Below are 20,975 nucleotides of genomic sequence, written 5' to 3'. Positions count from 1 at the left end.
ACTTCCCTTGCTTCCCAAAAGGCTATAAGCAACCCCAAACTGAACAGTTCCCCATTCCTTATCTGTCAGCTTTCTCATTCAGGATCTGGGGTATGATGTCACCAGCCTCTGTAACAGTCCAGAAAAGCATGTGCTGTGTTACACTGGGTCATGGTGAAGTCCAGGAAAGGCACAAGTCCTGAGAGTGTCCTCTCTGCATGTCCCGAGTTCCAAGAGTCCATATAGAATCCGGGACTGCAAGGCGGAGTCCTCAGTGACTTCGGGGTCAGCGGGAGCGGGCACAATCAAAGCAGCAGTGTGCCTGCGTTCCTACTAGCCCAGGTCGCATGGCCGAATCCTGACAACAAACTGCATGGCTGCCTCTCCCTTCTCACTGCAGACCAGCTCTCCTACAAAGCTGCCTGGCTGTCACGTCATGGCTCTCTGCCTACACTCCAGACCTCATGGTGAGCTGGTGGGGTTCCTCTGCAGTCTTTCAAACTGCATGGCCCAGTGCCCCAAATGGTTGCCACCTTATTTTTAAGCCCTGACTGTGCCCTGTGATGCAGTCAGCGTGGTGACCAGTTCTGGCCACTCACAGAATCTTGTGCAGGCCCCGTAAGCTTTTTCGTCACCATACTACTGTCAAAGTTCTTCCCATCTTGTGAGCTCTCCATTGCCACTCCATGGCGAAAGCTCCCCCCATCTCCCTGAGCCAGGCAGTGGTCACCACTATCTGCATAACTAAGAAACTAGCTACCAGCCATAGATTTGCAAAGTACCCCCAAATTGCACTATCCTCTTCCCCTATCCCCAAAATCATGGGCTGTGGGGACTTTTGGGGACCCGTGTTACGCAAATAGCAGGAAGTTGATGGTTATCAGCAATGAGGCTGTTAATTGTACTAGTCTATTTCTGTGTTCGAAAACTTTCTAACTAGATAATTAACACACAAAACAATGCTTCTGGTTTCTTAGAGAAGGCAGGAGGAAAAGGGTGAGAAAGAGGTGGGAATAGGGTTAGGATTTGCATTTCAGCATCTGCTTTCAGATTGGGAGAGTTCCCAGGGCTTGGATCCATCACTTTCAGGCTTTCCCTGGCAGAGGGGACCCCCTTCAGGTCAGCAGTTCTGCTATTACCTTCTCCCTGCCACCCCACCCCCTCTCAGCCTTCCCGGAAGTGAGCCCAGGACAGGCCCCTCCCCCCCACATCTGGTACTGATGTCAACAGCTAGGGTGGGTGGGGGCCATGTTTTTCAGCTCCCACCCAGCCTCAAGGGAGGGGTGGACCCCTCATCCCCACCCCTTACTCACAGTGTCGGACACTGTCACAAACGCACTAGGCACTGCCACAGCCTGGACAAGGGGCCAGAAACAAACTTATTGCAAAACAGGGAACTTCGAGTCACGAGGCCAGCAAACCTGGCCTCTTCCCTAACACGGGGAATTGGAATCTGGCCCCTATTTGGTTGTCGAGCCCCTTCCCCTAAGTCAAATTGGGACAGTGAGTCCATGTGTGTGTTGAGGGGGCAGGGAAGGCTTTCAACATGGTCATGTAGGCTGGGGTGTGTGCGGCAGGGGTTCCTGCGGTCTGAGGCTTCTTGCGATCCTAGTTTACTTGGTTCCCGGGCCTCTGTGTACAACTGCACAATGGGAGTGCATTCATATTTGGGAGAATTTGGGGATCAGGGTGCTTGGAGAGGGGTGCCTTAGAAAGCTGCAGGTGCAAAGGAGGCCAGGATTTGACTCTGTCTCAGGAGTCAGGACGAGGGAGGTCACGTGTGAGCTGGCTGTGTTGTTCAGTGGTTGGGGGAGTGTGGCAGGTGATGGTCATGTGCCTGGACAGTGGTGCGGTCACTCGGAGGCTGACGACAGTCTCTCTGTGAGGTGGCATGACCCAGGATGACTCCCAGAGACAATGGTCCTGGTAAGTTTGATGTGTGGAGGTGTGTGGGCCAGGAACATGATGGCTGTTTCAGCGGCAGCTGAACTCCCACACATGGGTTGTGAGTCTGGGGGGATCATGTTGTGTGCAAGTGGGTGGTTTATCTGTGCATGCGATTCCAGACGGACTAAATTTTTGTCTAGAGAGAGCCTATGTGGCTGAGTTGCCTTGTGGCTGTGTATGGGTGTGTGGTCACATGTCTCGACAGCCGTGTGGGGCAGTGAGTGTGGCCCTGTGGACAAGTAGGCTGAATATCTGTGTGACTGACTCTAGAAAACAACTACAGGTGTGTGAACGTGGTTTCCTGTGGTGCAGACATTCGGTCTGGACACAGCCATGTCCCTGCCCACAGTTGAGGCTGATGTCTCCCGACGCCCCTCCTGCAGTTGGTCTACACGATGGGGTGGAGTGGAGGTCAATAGGGCCGAACTTGCAGCTGGAAGGGTGGGGGGATGTTGAAAAGGCCACTGACAGACGGCTGGAGGCTCAGGGCACCTGGTGGGCACGGGCTTTCCAGGGAGAAGGCCTGCAGGACGGCGGTGACAAGGAGGAACAGCTCCGCTCGAGCCAGGCCCTCCCCGAGGCAGACGCGCTTACCTGGAGAGAAGAGGAACACAGGGCTGGGCCAGCCCTCCTCACGCCCCGGCCAGTGTGTGGGCAGGGGTAGGCCCAGCAGGTACCTAAGGAGAAGGGCAGGAATGCCTCTTGCTTCTTGAACCTTCCGTCTGCATCCAGAAATCGGCTTGGGTTGAACTCTTCTGGCTGCTCGAAGACCTTGGGGTCATGCAGGACAGAGCCCAGGACGGGGAAGACCTCAGTGCCCTGAGGGAAATCATAACAGAGCTACAGATATGCTTCAGCACCCAGGTTCCTGAGGGCAGGGCACAAGAGTCTGTAATAGCATCAGATGTAACAAGCTAATTACGGGCCCGTGTATTAAGCATTTTACATATATTACCTCGTGTAATAGGTACACATCTTCCACTTACTCAAACACATGCGTAAACTCACTAAATATTTTAATATGCCTAGGAAACAGTTATTAATATGATCTGCATTTTAAATATGGGATACCTGAGGCTCAGAGACCTTAAGCAACTTGCCCAAGGCAACATTTGACATAGCAAAGGTGGTTATTTTTACATTTTGTTTAAAAAAATTGAGGGTATGCTGTGATTCAGCTGTGATATCCCAGGTCACCTGGCGACCCAGAATCCAGTTTTTTGCAGTTCAGGGCTTCCAGAGGGGAAGGTAAGAGTTGGGTGGGTGAGGGCTGTCTACAAAGGCTCCCTCTCCCCAAGTTCAGGAGAGCAGCAGCCCCTTCAGTGGAGATCAGAGTTATCATGTTCCCAGGACTGTGATGGAAGGTGAAGGAAGATGGGGAGTGAGGAGAGGGAGCAGGACCTCCATTGCTAGGGGCTCTGGCTAATAACAGGCTCTGAGTTGGGGAGCTGAGAGGACTCCAGAAGAGAAAGGGTCATGTTATTGTTGCTAAAGTAAGAGAACGGCAGATAGCATTAGTTAAAACATAGGCTTGGGTTAATGTCTTGTCCCGACCTCTTGTAGGCTGGGTGAACATGGCAAGTCTTCTAACCTTTCAGGGCCTCAGTTTTCTTGTTTGTAAAATGGGCATGTTAGTGGTGTAGGATTGCTCTGAAGATTAAACACCTGGCACTGAGCAGGTCCTCAATCATTGGTGCCTGTTATTACTGTTGTTACTATCAGTGATGGTTGTCACTGCACAGTCACTACATTAGCAAGAGTCCCTACTGCTGCCTTGTTCACAGGACCCCCACTCCCAGTAATGAGATCCAGGTGGGTGTTTTACAAGCATTGCCTCATGGATTCCTTATAATCCTGGTTGATACTATTATCTTTCTCAGTTTAGAAGTGGAATAGATGGAGGCTCAGAGGGGGAAGCGATTTGCCCAATGTCCCAGCTAGAAGACCGGATTCTAATTGGGTTTGCTTCTGTACTCCTGTAAAGTTCAAGGAGGGAACAGCCTGTGGAAAGGTTCCCTGGGTTTCTGGGGAGACATCGCCCCCTGCTGGTGCCGGCTCTGAGTTGCTCTCCAATGAATGGGCGGAAACTGAGCGGAGGGTGGGGGGCAGGGGGAGACTGAAGGGAGGGAGGGCGGAAGGGAAGAGACTGCAGCAGGGCTGAAAGCGAAGGCCTCTGCTAGCCCTCAGTCCCCAGGTAGCTTCCCTGTCTATCACTTCATCTGAGTCCCAACCATCTTGGAACGAGGTAGACTTAGGATATCCATTGACATATGGGGAAGCTGAGGCCCAGAGTCAGAGTCAAACGGTAAGAGAAATGCACACAGAAAGAGAGAAGGAGAGAGAGAGGGACAAAGAGACAGAGGCAGAGACAGAGACAGGGAGTTGAGAAGGAAGATGCAGAAAGAGGGGGAAAGCAAGATCCAGAGGAAATCTGAGAGACACAGATAGCAACAGACTGAGTCCCAAGGCAGAGACACTGGTGGGCAAGGCTGCACCGCGTACCGACCTGGGGCAGGGTGTACCCTCGGAAGCAGGTGGTCCTCGTGAGGGCGCGGGGTATCCCCATGGGCACCAGTGCCAGCAGCCGCTGCGCCTCATGCAGAACCGCATCCGTGTAAGGAAGGCGAGCTCTGTCCCCCAGGCCTGGCGCCCGGCCAGCCCCCAGCTCTCTTGTCAGCTCCTCCCGCACGCGCTCTGCCCCCAGGAAGAGGAGAATTGGAGGTCAGAGGTGGGGTGGGGACCTCTCCTCGGAAGCCCCATTTGTTTGAGCAGCTGTGATTAAGGGTGGGGATGGTGGGCAGGGAGAAAGAGTCCCCCAGCCCTCACTGAGCTTGGGTCCCACACATCCTGTGTGCTGGGCATTACATCTCTCCTCTCTTAGCTCCCTCAGCAGTCCTGTGAGATAGGTACCCGCACCTACCTCATTTCCTAAGTGAGGAAACAGAGACACAGAGCGCTGAAGCCACAGCTGACTCCATTCCACCAAGGCCACCAGACCCTAAGTCCCATATTCCAGGTCAGCACACACTGCTGGCTCGACAGCATTTAGCCTGCCCAATGTGAGCTGCTGGACTTCCTTGGGGTTTATTACCAGCCTTGTGCTGTCCCACGTCATCCCCACTCCAGTTCCCGCCAAATTTGTTTTTTCTATCTAGTCCTGACCTTCCTGGATGCCTCCTCACAGGTGGCTCCCAGCCCTTCACACTCAAAGTGTCCCAAACTGGTCTCAGTGTCTCCCTTGAAACAGCTTCTCATTCCTTCTGTCCCCATCTCGGGGTAGTTCCATGGTCCCCCAGCCCCATGTCCAGAGCCCTGGGCCTGTCCCTGGATGCCTCCCTCCCCCATCATTCTCCGCCACCTGCTGACCTGGCTGCTTCTTTCCTCCTCACAGTGTGACCCAGCGCTGTCCTCTCCCACCATGTCCCTACTCAGTCTTCGCTCCTTGGGCACCTCTGTCACCCGTGACAACCTACAAGTTCATGGCACCCCAAAGAAATGTTCTAAAATGCTAAATGGACCCTGCCCTCCCCTAACATCCTGCCCTGGCTCCCTTCGTTTAGGGTGAGGTGACAAGACCCTGAGCCATCTGCCTCATTTCTCACTGCGCCTCATGTGGCAACCAGCAGTCCCCCCACCTCTTGCTCCTCAGACACCCCAAATGCCAGGCTCATGGTAACCTTCAGGCTCTGGCTCGACAGTCCCTTCCCCTGAAATTCTTCCTCTCCAGGCTTCGCTCCTGTCCCTAGGGCCTGGCTGGTGGGAAAAAGGCTCCTACCTTGGACCTGAGGGTATTTCAGCAGGAGCAGGAGGGTGTATCGGACCGAGGCACTGACCGTCACTGTCCCAGAGAACAGCAGATAAATGACAGTCATCAGCAAGTTCTTGTCAGTGAATTCTGTGTCTGGATCTTGTTCTTCCTGGGAGAAACCAGGGAGAGGGGCTCAGAGAACGCAATACGCAGGGAGCAGAGGCCCGGCCCAGCCAGGCTCGGGGGGCAGCCCAGCGAGTTGAAGCTTTGTCAGGGAGTTTAAATAAATGTTCAGGAAAGTCAGAAAGAGCGCTCTTGATATTATTCTCTCTGGCTGAAGTATTTTCAAAGACGAAAGAGAATGGCCACCATAAGCAAACAAACAGAAGGTGACAAGTGTTGGTGAGGATGTGGGGAAGCTGGAACCACTGCCGCCGTGGACACGAATGTAACGTGGTGCAGCTGCTCCGGAAAGCAGCGTGGCAGCTCCTGACAAGGTGAAACAGAGCTCCCACATCATCCAGCAGCCCCACTTCCGGGCTTATCTCCAAAGGAACTGAAAACAGGGTCTTGAAGAGATATTTGTACACTCATATTCGTAGGGGTGTTAGCCACAATAGCTAACAGTAACCCAAGTGCCTGTTGGATGAACGGATATATGAAATGTGGGCTATCCACTCAGTGGAATATGATTCAGCCTTAAAAAGAAAGCAAACCTATCACATGCTGCAACACAGATGAACCTTGAGGACATTATACTAAATGAAATAAACTAGTTAAAAAGGACCAATACTGCATGGTTCCACCTATATGAGGTACCTAGAGTAGGCAAATTCATGAAGACAGAAAGTAGAACAGTGCTTGCCAGGGGCTGGGGGATGAGGGACGAGGACTTGTTTTCAGAGTATAGGGTTTCAGCTTAGCAAGTTGAAAAGAGCGCTGAAGTTGCACAATAATGTGAAGACACTTAACACTATTGAACTGTACACTCAAAACTGGTTAAGATGGTGCATTTTATGTTATGTGTATTTTACTATAATTAATTTTTTAATATAAAAAAGTAAAAGAGTAAAGAAATGGGGCCACAAGCATAAGAAAAAGTCCTCTCTCTCCATGAACAAGGTGGCTGCATTTATTCAAAGGATGTGGCCCTGAATATCTCCCATAATTCCAAAATTTGTACAATCCAAAACTAGTTATTTCCACGAGTCACCTTAATTCTCATTTTCTCATATAATACATTGTTCTTATATAACTAATAAAGTAGACTTTATTAATATAATTTGCTATTGCTAAGTTTCGTAAGAAAATGACTGTAAGCCATAGAAATGTCCTGTGTGGGTGGGGGGAGCAGGGGGTAGGGTGAAACAATGGTGGCGTTGCTAGTGGCAGGTCACTGGGTGTGGGGCTGAGGTTGGAGGAGAGAGAGCAAAGATGCAAGAGACTCAGATACAGCTGAGGTGGGGGTGGGGTGAGGCGGAGAGAACAATGCACCAGAAAGAAGAGATAAGCACACACATGCGCAGACACAAATTCATGGAGATATGGAGTGAGAGAGAGATACAGAGGGAAAAAGAGAGGAAGAGGAATGGCCTGACAGATTCCCACCCACACTTGGGTAGGAGGCAGCCAGGCCACCGGCCCTGTTCAGGAGCATCCCACAAGCCTAACCTTCCCCCACCTTTGCCATCTTCAGCAGAAAAGCATCCACGACGTTGCGTGCAGAGCCTGAGGTGTCCAGACTCCCCTGGTGCCGGTGCACCTGCTCAATGGCGAAGGTGGCCAAGGTGCCCACATGGTGGAGGAGCTGAGTGTGGGGGCCCGGAAGGGGCTGCAGGAGCCAGGAGAACATCTCATAGGCCTGTGGGGAGAAGGGCAGCTGTTCCCACGGGGACCTGGTCATGCACCAGGGCAAAGGGGCAGGTGGATGGGGTGCTCTGGGGGTTAACTGGAACAGGTAGGCAGGAGCCTTTGGGAAAGGTGATTGGAGAGCGGTCTCACCTGCTTACCTGGCCCCACGGGGAGCTGATTCCCAGCAAGATGCCACCAGCTGCCTGGACCACAGCCTGGAACTCCTCGTCTTCATAGGGGAAATGAAGGCCCAAGGTGAGGGAGCAAACAACATTGGAGGTGGCCTGGGCCAGCAGCAGGGAGGGGTCAAATGGCTGTCCTGGGGGGGAGGGGGCAAGCGGTGTTGTGATGGAGTTGGAGAGGACTGGCTCCACGGGGGTCCGATGCAACTGCAAAGAGATAGGCAGGCAGACAGGGACAGAGACAGAGACAAACAGACAAGGAAAGAGAGAAAAAGACAGACAGGGAGACAGACAAACAGGCAAGGAGAGAGACAGAGACAAACTTACAGGAGAAAAGAACAAAGGTGGAGAGAGAGAGGAAAGAGGCAGAGAGTGATATGACAATAGCAGAGACAGAGACCCTCAGGGAGACAGCAGGTCAGAGACAGAGGTGAAGAAGGAGCTAGAGGGGAAGGTGAATAGAGCCCTCAGCCCAGGCACCATGGGAGGGTCCTTCCACACTCACAGGGACCCCAGGGACCCTGGCTGACCCTGCCCTACTGACCTTCTGTTCCCTGGAACGCCTCCACCAGACGTTGGGCCTCTGCCTGGATCAGCTCCTCACCTTCTCGCTTCCCCATGCCCAGGTCCCGCAGAGCAAGCATGGTGAATTTCCTCAGCTGCCTCCACCGCTCCCCATTGGAGAAGAAAACCCCTGCACAAGAGGGTACACTCAGGGAGAAACTGGCTCCTCTCCCCATTCCCTGGGATGACCCCCTTCCTCTCAGTGAGGTGCCCTGGGGGTGCTCTTCAGGCCCTGTCCTGAGTCCACATCTGCCTAGCCCAGGGATGAGGACTCAGTAGGTGCTTAATAAATACCTAATATTTGGTCAGAGAGCAACATTCTCCTGAGAAGTTGGTAACTGGGGTTATCCATGCTCCTTCTGTTCTGTGATTAACCAGGGTGAGGGAAGATTCCTTCCTTCCTTCCTTCCATCTTTTTATTCTTTTTTTACCCACTCATACTTTAATCCTTCCTTCCTTCCATCCATCTCAACATTTATGGAGCACTTTTTGGTCCTATCTATGCATCTACCCACCCACACCAACATTTATGAAAGTACTACTAGGTCTCATCCAACCCTCTATCCATGCATCCATCCATCGACCAATTCATCCATCCATTCATCATCCATCTTTCTACCCATCCATCATCCATCCCAAAATTAATGGAGTACTATTGGGTCCCATCCATTCATCCATCCATCCATCCATCCATCCTTCCATCACCCATCCATCCATCCATCCCCCATCCATCCCATTTACAGAGTCTTATTTGAATCCCTTCCCCATGTTGTTTGGAGGTTGAACAGGGAGGGAAGAGGATGGAGCTGCACTGCTCTCTTCCTTTATCCAAGAGACTTTTTCTGGACAGACCCTTCCCTGTTCTGAGCTCAGTATTACCACCTATAGACTGTTTCCTGGATGCCCCCCACTGAATGTCCCCTGCCCGTCTACCCCTCTACTGTCTGTATCCCCACTGGCCTCAGCATCTCTCCTCTTCCTTATTCCAGCCCACTATCCCCCACACCCTGTTCCAAGCCCTGGGTTCCTCTCCAACCATCACCAATTCTAACCCTAAGACCCTCAGCTCTGGTCCAGCCCAGCTCCCACACAGAAACCCAGGGGATCTTTCTAACTCTGTACCCTTTCCCTGCTTAAAATCTACCACTCCCCAAAAAACTCAAAGCCCAAACACTCTGGTGTGACTCAGGCCCTGCATGACTAGGCTCTGCTAACTTCTTCAGCTTTATTAATCATCCCGCTACAATCCCACTGGCTTCTCTCACTTCCTCAAAGGTGTCAGGACCCCTCTACCCCCACCCCCAGGCCTGTTCCACTGCTGTTCCCTCTGCCTGGATTACTCACCTCTCCATCCCTCCTGAACTAATTCCATTCATCCTTCATGTCTCAACTCAAATGTCGTCTTCCCTGAGAAGCCTTCCTAGATTCCCCTCATTCTCCCCGCACCCTGTCCCCAACCTGTACAGGTTCTGTGTCCTGCTCTCAAAGCTACACCTCTCATTTTAGAATTCTGTTCTCTTCTCCTATTGTCTTATTGCAAGCCCATCTCTCCCACAGTAAGACAGGGCACCACATTTGTCTTGGTCACCTCTGTGTCCCCAGTACCCAGTTCAGGGCCAGGTATAATGAAACTCATCAGTTGAATGAATGAATGTTTATTCTCACCTCCATGCTTTTGTACTTGCTGTCTCTGCCTGGATCATCCTGCCCACTCATCCTGTGAGTTTCAGCTCAGACACCTGGCCTTTCGGGAAGACTTCTTGGATATCCCCCAGCAAACAGGCTGGGTCAGGAGCCTTCTTCTATTCCTGGAGTCCCAGGGCTTCCCCTGTCCTGGCTCTGAGCCTCTCCTCCCCAGCATTCCTGACCTCCCTGTATTGTCACTGTCTGGTGACAGGTCTGTCTCCCCACTGGCCAAAGCACTGTCGGGGAGTCCGGTGGGACTGCTTAGTCACTGCTCTGTGGGACTCCAGCTCTGAGTATTCGCACAGAGAATGGTATCTACATATTGTGTTTGCACATCAGTTAATGCCTAGTGCTTTGAAAGCTTGCCCCTTCCTCCCAGCCCTAGTGGTTTCTGCCAGATCAGAGATAACATTACTGCACCCTGGTGACTACTAAGCACTTGCTTTGTGTGAGGGCCAATCCTCATTCAATCTGCACTACATCCAACGGGCAGGCACTGTTATCACCCCATTTTATGGATGAGGAAACAGAGGCCCAGCGACAGTAAGCCAGCCTGAAGACCACATACCAGTAAGCGGAAGCGGGCTCTGAGTGAAGCAGTGGCAGCCTCCAGCTCCACTCATGACTCACCATGGCCATCAAAGGTTCGGTCCAGCGTTGCCAACGTCCCCCGCCCACTGAACTCCTCAGCCTGACCTCCCAGGGCCTCCTGCACAGCCTGGTGCCCAACCAGGATCACCACACGCCGCCAGGGTCCCAGGTGCACGGTGAACACTGGTCCGTATGTCTTACTCAGCTGGAGGGAGGGAGGGAGGGAGAAGGGGGTGGCGCCTCTTCCAGTCCGACGTTTCCATCAGAGCCCCTGTCACCTACTAGGAACCACCCTGAGGTCCCCAGACCCCCTCCCCAACACTCTCTAGTCCTCATCCTCTGACCTCCTGCAGAGCTGTAACTTCTGACCTTGGGACAATCCTGAGCCCATCGCTACCCTCCCGATTCAGACACAGGGCAACAAAAGCAGGCAGCTGCAGCTCTGGTCTCCCATAATTCCTCACCCCCCCCACTAGCTACCCTTTTCAATCAGTGCTAAACCCAAATTCTGGGGCACATACTACCGAGCACCTGCCATCCCTCCCCAAGACCCCACCCCCTCGCCATGTCCTGGAAATGCCCAGACGCCTGTGGAATGGGGAACCCCTGGTCTCCTCCCACTTCCCCACAGTACAAAAGGTGGGACTGCTTCACCTTTTCTAGCTCTCCTTCCCTTCTCTGTTGCAGGAGTGCCCAGCTCCATCTACCCCCCACCCCCATCCCCAGATTCTCTCCAGACAGATTCCTGGAACCCTCCCACCTCTGCCTCCACTTCCCCCCAGGGACACCTCCTTCTTCTTCTCTCTCCGTTCTCAGGGGAACTACCTCTCCCTTGAGACAGGCCCGTCAGCACCACACCACCAGCTTCTCTGAGGACTCGCATCTCTCTCAGCTTTCCTCCCCCACCCTCGCCACCTTCCCAGGATTCGGAGAGCTCCTCTACCCCGGGGACCCCGGCCACTGGATCCTGCTGCCCTGCTCTCACCCTGCTCCAGAATTCCGTGGGGAGAGGTCTCTGCCCCTCCGAGCCCTGGCGCCCCGCCCCCGCCCGTCCTCTCTTCCTAGTCACCCCCATCCAGTCCTGGATCCCTGCTCCGCCACCCCACCCCAGGACACCCATAGCCCCTTTGCCCTGGGGCCCCGAGCTCTCCTCCCCTCTAGGACACCCGAGGACCTCTCTGCTCTGGCCCTCCTGTTTCTCTCCCCAGAGTCCCCTTCCTCTCTCCGGGACCTGGAATCCCGCCCCTAGCATGGGCGTCCCTACCGCTCCTTACCCGCAAGAGCCCCAAGTACAGCTTCCCGGGCCAGAGCTGCAAGAGGTTCCCCAGCAGCGGCAGCGGCGCCGGCCCGGGGGGCAGGTGGCTTCGGGTTCGGGTCCGGCGCAGCGCCAGCGGCAGCACTAGCAGCAGCAGCAGCAGCAGCAGCGCCCAGGTGCCGATCGCCTCCATCGCCTCTGGTTGGTCCTTCCCCAGCTCCCAGACGCTCCAGCCGGCTGGGACAGTCGGGGCAGCTACCCCCCTAACGAAATCAGGTGTAGGAGGCAGGGCAGCTAGCCCCCCGCCCTGCCTTCAGGAAGGATTCTCTCCCCGGAGCCCGATTTCTTTCTTCAAGATCCCCGCAGCCGCCTGGTGTTGGTGACACGCACTCCAAAGGTTTTCTCTCCAGCCACCCAGGTTCGGGGGGCGGAGACAGCGCCTTGGGCCCTAAGTAGGGCGTGGGCAAACTGAAGGAACCTGGAAGCCAGAGACTTGGGCAGCCTCCAGGAGGCCACACCCCGAGCATGGGGGTGACCCGCGCGGCCCCTCCCAGCCCCGGTGTACATTTGCCCGTACGTGGCTGCCTGGTGTCTTTGAGCCAGTTTCCTCTTGCATCTGACATCTTGGCTAGGAACTAGAAGGAGAAACTTGACCTTTAACAATAAAGAATCTGAGGTTCAGAAAGGTAAATCGGTTGGCCTTAGGCTACCTAGCTAACTAGTGACAGAGCTAGGATTTGAACTCAGGCCAGTCTGAATGATTGGTTGAATCACTCATTTATTTAGCAGTATGTGCATTGGTTAGGAAGCCAGACTTCTTGAGTTCACACACAGCCTAGCTTCTCTGTTCCTCTGTTAACCCTTGTAAAATAGAGGGTTTCTAGGATTGTATAGATACCTGTGTGTACACAATTTAACACAGGGCCAGGTGCCTATAGAATAAGTGTTAAATGTTAGCTAGCATTTTTTTCAACTGATTGTTATTGAGGTTTAACTACAAACAAGACTTTGTTCTAGACCTGGGGATGCAGCTATGAGTAAGAGAGGTGGGCCCTGCTCCCTCTCTGAACTCTTATCCACATGCAAACAAAGCACTAAATTAAGATAATTTCTGGTAGTGCAAAGACTTGCCAGGGGGATGGGTGTGTGGAAGAAGATGTGACAGTGTCCCCATCCATGCTGTTTGGTTCAAAGCTGCATGCCCAGTGTCTAGAGCAGCACCTGCCACACAGGAGGTACTCAATAAATATCTGTTGCATCAAAGATTGAATGTATGAGATGAGGTCAGGGAGGGCAGCAAGGGCATCTTGCAGGGCTCTGGAAAAGTCTTTGCATTTTATTTTCAGTGCAGAATGAAGCAGATTGTCAACATAAGAAACATCCAAACCTATAAGAATTTTTATAAGTTTATTTGAGCCAAACTGATGATAGTTACCAGGAAGCAATGCCCCAGAAAGAAGAGATGAACACACTTGTGTAAATACCGACAGAGATCCTTAGGCAGTCTGGTCAATGTAGTCCTGCAAAACAGGTGCACTCTAGACATGCTGCAGAGTCAGGTGGACATGCTCTCTATTAAATGAGATGTGTTATTTTTTATGTCAACACTAGTGGGTAGGTTGTAGAAAATTTTAAAGTTTTAAAAGAACACATTGACATCATAAAACATGCAAAAATAAATGTTGCCAGGGACCCCTCCTGGCTTGGGACCTTCTTCTCCTATTTCTCCTCTCCCCTCCAAGCCATGCTAATACCCTTAATAACCCCAATAATAATAATCCGTGTAGGTCCCTGTCTCCTACACCTTCTAATAAGTTTTATCCATAGGACAGTGCAGGCTGCCACAAGTCAAGCTGTTGGTGGCATGCTCCTACTCCATACCCTTCTGTATCAACCTGTACCTCAAGAAGAAATATAGGACAGCTCTATACCCTAACTTCAGCAGGAAGCAGATCCAGAAGATGGATGTTCAACCCAACTCACCAGAAACAATAAAACAAAGGCAGGAATTTTAGGCATCAGACCTGGATTCCAGGAATTCAGGTCTAAGTTCAGTAAGCCCCCAATAAATCTACTGCCCCAGTAACTGCTGGTGCCGGTAACTGCCTGTGCCCTGCAGTTACCCTGTTTAACAAAGATTTCTTTTTTTCTGCTGACAAGATTTTAGCAACTTCCCTGTTCTCAGAGCCTACTTCCCTATCACTGAACCTTCTGGACTTTTGAAAGTCCCACCAACTCCCCCACCCCTTAAAACCCCTCACTTTGCTGCTACTCGGGCCTGATGTCACTTTGGTCTCAGCCTGCCTGTGTGCAGCTGGCCAAATAAATCTCACAAACTCATTGTCAGTTCTCCTGTCATTTCTCCTCTCACTTGGTGAATTTATTCTTAATGATCTGGCCTGGTTCTGGTTCTAGGGAGTAGGGATGAAAATCTCTTCTTCTGTAAGTACTTCAGGCAGATGATGGCTGCGGAGCTATTCCCGCCTGTGGGTGCGGACATGGGTGATAAAAGGGAAGACGGTGGAACTGGACAGCCCAAAGAGCAAGAGCTGTGGCCAGAGGCCATTTTGTTACAGAGTGGGGGTCCCCCAAAATCTCCAGGGCCTATGAGTTGAGGGATAGGGGGAAGGGGGCAACTTTCAAGATGCCTTTGCATATCTATAGCTGGTAGCTAGTATCTTAGTTATGCAAATGGCTATGGTTCTTCCAAGACCCCAAGGAGCTGGGAGGGGTTTTGAGCATAGAATGGTGATGAAAGACATACGGGGCCTGCACAAGTTTCTGTGAATGATCAGAACTGGTTACCACGCCCACTGCATCACAGGCTGCCATCAGGGATTTAAAAATAAGGTGACAGCCTTTTTTTTGGAGAGAGAGAAGAGAGAAGAAAACCACATCGTTTGCAGAGATGGGAGAGTAGAGGAGAACCACGTGGTTTGCAGGAAAGAGAGGAGAGATCCATGCAGTTTGCAAGGACGTAGAAGAAGAGATCCATGTGTGATCCAGTGCAATGTGGCGCATGCTTTCCTGGACTGTTATACGGAGGCTGATGACTTCGTACTCCACATCCTGAAGGAGACAGCTGACAGATAAGGGATGGGGAGAAGGAATGGGGAGCTTCTGGGAATGTTTTTGGCTTCTAGCCTTTTGGGGAGCAAGGGAAGTGCTGGGTCCCGTGGGAGAACAGAGCTCTGAGCTAACGTGCTCACTGCCCTCCCCAGGTTGGAATATTGTAAATAAAGACCTGTTTTCCTCAACGCTGGTTGTTGGTTTTTACACCAAGGTGCCACGTGAAAGAACCTCTCTGTTCTCTCTGTAACAGTTTGTGGAGGGACTGTTCTGGAGCCTGGACACTCAATTGAATGAAGGATATGAGATATGTGAGGAGACATGGTCCAAAAATAAGAATAAAGAAAAAGGCTGCTATAGTTCCAAGGAAGGGAGTTAGCTAGGAAAACCAGGACCAGATACTGGCTTTAAAATTTCAGAAATGGAGAGGCAGAGTAGTAGGTAAATTCTGTATGACTGACACTGCCTTCATAGTTATCAGTAATCTTAAGTCAAAGAATGAAAGAACCCTAGCTGGCATGGCTCAGTGGATTGAGTGCTAGCCTGCAAACCAAAAGGTTGCCGGGTTCTATTCCCAGACAGGGTACATGCCTGGGTTGTGGGCCAGGTCCCCAGTTGGAGTACCGTGAGAGGCAACCAATCGATATATCTCTTGCACACTGATGTTTCTCTCCTTCTCTTTTTCCCTCCATCCCTTCTCTCTAAAAATAAATAAATTAGTTAATTTTTTAAAAGATGAAAGAAAGAAAAAAAGAAACATTAGCTTGGGAGAAAACTAGAAAAATTAGGATTTAATTCAGTTTGTGGCTGACAATTGGACATTATGATTTCCATTGAAACACAATTTCTCTCCTGTCAATGTAAGAAACATTCGAACCTGTAGATAATTTTTGGTGAGTTTATTTGACCCAAACTGATGACAATTGCTGGGAAGAAATATCTTAACAGATTGAGAAGTGCTCCAGAGAATGGCAGTTTAACACCTTATTTTATACATTAGAATCAAAGGAGGAGCCCATAAGGGGGTTACATGAAATCCATTGGTGAAATATTAGGGAGGCAGGAGAAAGCAAAGTGGGGGGACCTCTGGGATTGCGTAAAAGGTAAAATGATAGACAGATACTTCTTTTACCTAGGTGGGTAAGGGATGGTTAACAGTCAACTATGGGAAGCCGGGGTGCTTGGTGGGGGCAAATGTAGCTCAGCCCCAGATTTGGAAAACCACTGGGAGCGTGGTGGCACACAGGACCTACTCCACACACCGGTTTTCCCGTGGGAAACCAGGCCTGCATTTCTATAATAGCTTAAAAGCTTAATTTCTGCTAAAGAATCCTCTCATCCTGGGCTGAGAGCAACAGATGTTCAGCGTGTAACCTTGAAGCAGTTTCTTAGGGCCTGTTCTGGGCTGATTTTTAAGAACAGGATGTGGCTAGACGAGTTATCCTTATCATCCACGCATGTGTAACATTCTTTTCTGTTATATGAAAGTAAAAATCATTTAAGGCAATGATTGGCATAATGATTCATAACTTTCTTGGATGTAATCCACCTAAAGAGTTAATAAAAGCCTGTTGAGGCAGGGGCAAACCGCGCTTTCTCCTTTAGAGAGTGGCCAGTTCTGTCCCCTCTTCTCCACAGGATTCTTGCAGTCTGCGTGCATTTATTCATTTCATCCACAGCGCCATGGACCCCGCTGGTTGGAGGTCCGTGACAGTCAACAATTAACGTGATAACAATAACGGTGAGGGAATTTGTGTCTCAGTTTGTGCCCCAGGTGTTTGGGAAAAAGGGAAGTTACCTTGACATTGCAAAGGTATAACATCATAGCTGCAAAAAGACAATAGACAGGCTTAATTAAGGTAAAAACTGACCTAATTTTTTAGGGAAAAGTACTGGCCTAGGACATGAATATCCACCATGAACTGCTTTTAATTAATGTTTTAATCTTATACGATTCTTTGTGGTTACATTAGGTCTCTGAGTTTGTAAGGCTGCATCATAGGCCTCCACTGAGCTTGTCAGGTTAATATGTGGTCCTTTTCTTCCACACTCCCTAAAATCACCATAATTTTATCAAAGAGACTGCATTAAGTCTGATTTCAGTTTGGCCTGATTATTGCATGAAAACAACAAGACTAGTAATTGATCATATAGACTCTTTCAAATTTGTTTTGCGGGAATTTTCACAAGGAACTTTTAAGATTGAACTTGAGTTTGTCCTTCAGAGCACAGAAGCCAAGCCATACAGTTGTCATTTGGTTTTGCCTGCAATACCTATAGGTTTATGTGGATTCCTCAAATTCTTGAGGTCCCCAAAATGTCTTCAGATTTCTTCCTTGCCATCTTTCAGGGAAGCAACCTTTGTTCCTTACCTGGAAAGACTGCCATGAACCACATGACAAAACAAGGTACTAGGCCATTTCTCCAAGAGGCTCTTTAAAAAAAAAAAAAAATTTTATTTTATTTCATTAATTATTATTATTTTATTAATTATGTTGTTATTTATTAATTATGTTGTTACAATAGTCCCCCTTTGCTTTTACTTTTTTCCCTATTGCTTCCTCGCACCCTGCCCACCCCTTTTCCCATAGTCAGTCCCCACCCAGTTGTCCATGTCCATGGGTCATTTATACATGTTCTTTGACTAGACCCTTCCCCTTCTTACCCTCCTCTCTCCCTCCCCCCTCCCCCCTTGTCACTGTTAGTCTATTCTTCATTTACATACCTCTGGTTCAATTTTGCTCATTTGTTTGCGTTGTTCATTAGTCTCCTGTAATAGGTGATAGCATATGGTATTTTTCTTTCGTTGCCTGGCTTATTTCACTAAGCATAATTCTCTCTAGTTCCATCTATGTTGTTACAAATGGCAGGAGTTCCTTCTTTCTTTCTGCTACATAGTGCTCCATTGTATAAATGTACCACAGTTTTTTGATCCACTCATCTACAGTTGGGCACTTAGGTTGTTTCCAGCACTTGGTTATTGTAAATAGTGCTGCTATGAACATAGAGGTGCATAGGTTCTTTCTAAGAGGCTCTTATTGGCTTCAAAAGTCAATCTTAATTCCTTAAGGCTTTCTGGTGACATCCAGAGTCCAGGCATGACTCTTTCGATGATGATATTCGAGACAAAGACTTGGTTAATAAAACCACATTTGGAAACTGGTGCTATTATAAAGAGAACAGATTCTTATTGAGTTTATGCAAACAAACATATTGCCATGAAAATAATACTCACTCATTAAGAGTTGCCAAATTCTGGAGAGATCAGGTAGGGAGAAAATATAAATGTTTTGATATTTCTTATGAGGTATACTTTACAAATTGTTCTAGGGAAAAAAGTTACCTTACATCTGGAAAATAAAAAGATTTAAAATTAGCAATATTTTGAACAAAGTCATAAGAATAACAGTTACCTTAGTTCATTTAGTCCCATATAACCAGTTTTATTTGTCTTGATTATTTGTTAATATTTCCATTAATCCAGTTATTCCTTAGGGCTCTACAAATCTTAATTTACTTCAAAGATATGACCTACTTAGATACTTGTAATTTAGAGTAAATCAGAGTCCTTTTCATAACCTATCCAAAGATACATTTGAAAATGTATTAGTAAATGACCAAATTTAAAATGACATGGCTATAGCTTTGAATATAATGTAATTATAAAGAATTTTGCTTTTCTGTAAGATATAGTATTCCAAGAGAACAATTTTTTGGTATATAATAATTACTATGAAATGACATAAAATAATTTAAAGCCCATATTTTTAGATTTAATACTATATACATAGAGTATTAAATAGTATGAAAGGTTTTAAAATGCTATACATGAGCATGGAAACAATTAATACATTCTCAATGCATGGATTACAAATACCCAGAGTACCACAGCTTGATGTTTCCACAGGGAACCATCATTCTTGGCTTGTCCAGTGTCATTGATAGGACACCTGCTACCCCTGAGAGCTTCCTATTTGAACTTGATTCTGAATCTTTGCAAGTTCTTCCATGGGACAGGTTGAGATTTCTAGAATATCTATTTTGATAAAAATATATGACTATAAATACAACATAGTTATTATTATTCTGTTTGGCAAAGTTTCCAATGTAATTTTGAGCATATTAAATATGGCTAATTACTGTGTTTTTTACACTATAAGATGCACCTGACCATAAGATGCACCTAGATTTAGAGGAGGAAAACAAGAAAAAAAAAAAGAACTAAACTGTGTACTAAAATATTTAATAAAATATAACAAAATAATATTTCAATCATGTAAAGTGAACAGCAGTCAACAGTGGTATTAAGTACCATCATCACTGCCATTAACAAATGAGGAGATACTTTAAGGTTCAAGTACTCTTCTAGTTTTCTGGGAACCCCGAGAACTCATCATCACTAGTGTCAGAATTTATCCTTTAATAACAGGCATTGAGGGCGTTAAGAGGTATCACTAGCTGTAATAGTCACTGTCCTAGTTACAGGTTCTGGAGGACTACCCCCAGTGCCTGTTATGGCTAGCGATACCCCTTAATCCCCTCAGTGCCTGTGTTACTACTAGAATAGTGACCCCACCATAACTTCCTTTATATACTACAAACTTCAGCATTTATGGCTGCTCAGCTAGTTACTGCTGGCCCCCCTCACACAGAAATCTGGAGTGTACTGGAAACAGTATGGAGGTAGACGAGATGTAGCATCTAATGGAACCAGTAGGCAACGGATAACACGTTACTTCAGCTCCACCCATTTGCCTTTTGTGATTGGCAGAGCTTAAGACACAGTGATTGGTGATTGGAGGCGGTTCTACTGATACAGACCCCACCCAGTGTCAAAGACAATTGGCAATTGGCACTGTGCCTCAAAGCCATTTTTAGCTTCAGCTGATTCAACAGGTCAGCCGTTGTAGCTGGGAGTGTCAGGCAGCTCTCTGCACTCTTTCAAGTCCCAGGTGATGGGCAGAGGTGGACGGCAACTGACCAGACACCCTGAGATTCAGCAGTAAAGTGGGACATTTAAGCATCCCCTGGGGTTTCGCGTGGGCCCATCTCTTCCTCTTCTAGCAGCTGTCGCCACTGCTGATGGGTCAGGTAACACACATCATGGTCTGTGACACAATATTCGCTCCATAAGACGCACACACATTTCCCCCCACTTTTTTTGGGGGGGGGGAGTGTGTCTTATGGAGTGAAAAATACGGTAGTTCAAAAACTTATCTTTTGTAAGGAAAGAGAATGAATTCTTGAGGTATTCCAGGGCCCATTGGAACAACCCAAAGTCATTTCTCAGTTAAAAATCTATAAATTTAAACTTCAGGAAGGTTGTCAAACAAGCTTAACTAAAAGATGGGAACATAACCTTTTAAAACAACACTTTAAAAACAAAAAAACCCTAAAAGACACTAATCAAACTTAAAACAGGTTTTAAAATAAAAATATTTTGTCCAGAACATAAGATCCTGCTTAATTTTTTAAAGTAATTAATATCTTTAGGCCAATAAAATATTACCCCTTAGTTATGCCATCCAAAGGCAGAAAATGCGCCACATGTAACACACAAACACATATCACATGAAGACCATATATATGAATATATAAATACATAAAGATCATTTGAATTACTAATTTTTGTAGAGAAATCACAAGATTTTTTCTCACTTGCTTTGACAATTTTTAGGAAGACTGGAAAAAGGGATGGAAGGTTCTCAATACCAAGCAAGAGACGCGTTGAGACTCCCGATGAGAGCTTCGAGGACGGTGAATGGGAGGATGAGTGGATGAGAGGATGCACGTGGGCGGAAGTAAAGAAAATCTTGGCTCCAGCCCAAGGAGTCTAGCAGCAGGGAAGCACCTGGGTGGGGCTGCTTTGGCCTCCCAAAAGGTCAAAAACCCAGGGACAGAAGATAAATGCTTCAGATAGAGGACCAGGAGTTTTAGTAATGAAAATAACTCCAGGTCCCACCAGAGTCAAAGAATGTCACCAGAGGGAAATCAGGTGGAGGAGGGGGTATTGGAGCCTGACTGAGGCTTTTCTCTTTACAAATTTAAAACTTTCACAACCTTCACAAACTTTTCTGCAACTTTCACAAACTTTCTTACCCAT

The 20,975-nt window shown here is 48.5% G+C and overlaps 1 protein-coding gene across 4 annotated transcripts; it reads right to left on the bottom strand.

Annotated features, from left to right (window-relative positions):
* Positions 1-2,280: 2,280 nt before the first annotated feature.
* Positions 2,281-12,255, bottom strand: CYP2S1 (cytochrome P450 family 2 subfamily S member 1). Of its 4 annotated transcripts, XM_090259390.1 has the most exons (9): positions 11,823-12,255; positions 10,588-10,753; positions 8,252-8,401; positions 7,684-7,844; positions 7,356-7,535; positions 5,702-5,843; positions 4,433-4,620; positions 2,604-2,745; positions 2,281-2,520 (listed from the first exon to the last, which is right to left on the bottom strand). In XM_090259390.1, exons 1-9 carry the CDS (start codon positions 11,994-11,996, stop codon positions 2,339-2,341), a joined length of 1,485 nt encoding a protein of 494 aa, XP_090115516.1. In that variant the 5' UTR covers positions 11,997-12,255; the 3' UTR covers positions 2,281-2,338. The 4 variants fall into 4 exon arrangements, with proteins under 4 accessions (XP_090115516.1, XP_090115515.1, XP_090115518.1 ...); XM_090259389.1 differs by having other exon boundaries at positions 2,353-2,745; XM_090259392.1 differs by having other exon boundaries at positions 2,353-2,745; positions 7,684-7,754.
* Between the last annotated feature and the right edge of the window lie 8,720 nt (positions 12,256-20,975).

The sequence above is a fragment of the Furipterus horrens genome, unplaced genomic scaffold, assembly GCF_987537825.1.
Source record: "Furipterus horrens unplaced genomic scaffold, mFurHor1.1.pri manual_scaffold_13, whole genome shotgun sequence".
NCBI classification, from domain to species: domain Eukaryota; kingdom Metazoa; phylum Chordata; class Mammalia; order Chiroptera; family Furipteridae; genus Furipterus; species Furipterus horrens.
The sequence above is the reverse complement of the archived record's forward strand: the minus strand, read 5'-3'. Positions and strand labels throughout refer to the sequence as shown.

What these genes read in the sequence shown, in the direction of transcription:
- CYP2S1 (XM_090259389.1), bottom strand. Translation starts at nt 11,996, where the DNA reads ATGGAGGCGATCGGCACCTGGGCGCTGCTGCTGCTGCTGCTGCTGCTA. An exon ending in GGCGTTCCAGGGAACAGAAG is followed by an intron (nt 7,845 to 8,251) that starts GTCAGTAGGGCA and finishes CCTCCCCCCCAG; the next exon opens with GACAGCCATTTGACCCCTCC. An exon ending in TTCTGCTGAAGATGGCAAAG is followed by an intron (nt 5,844 to 7,355) that starts GTGGGGGAAGGT and finishes GGTTTCTCCCAG; the next exon opens with GAAGAACAAGATCCAGACAC.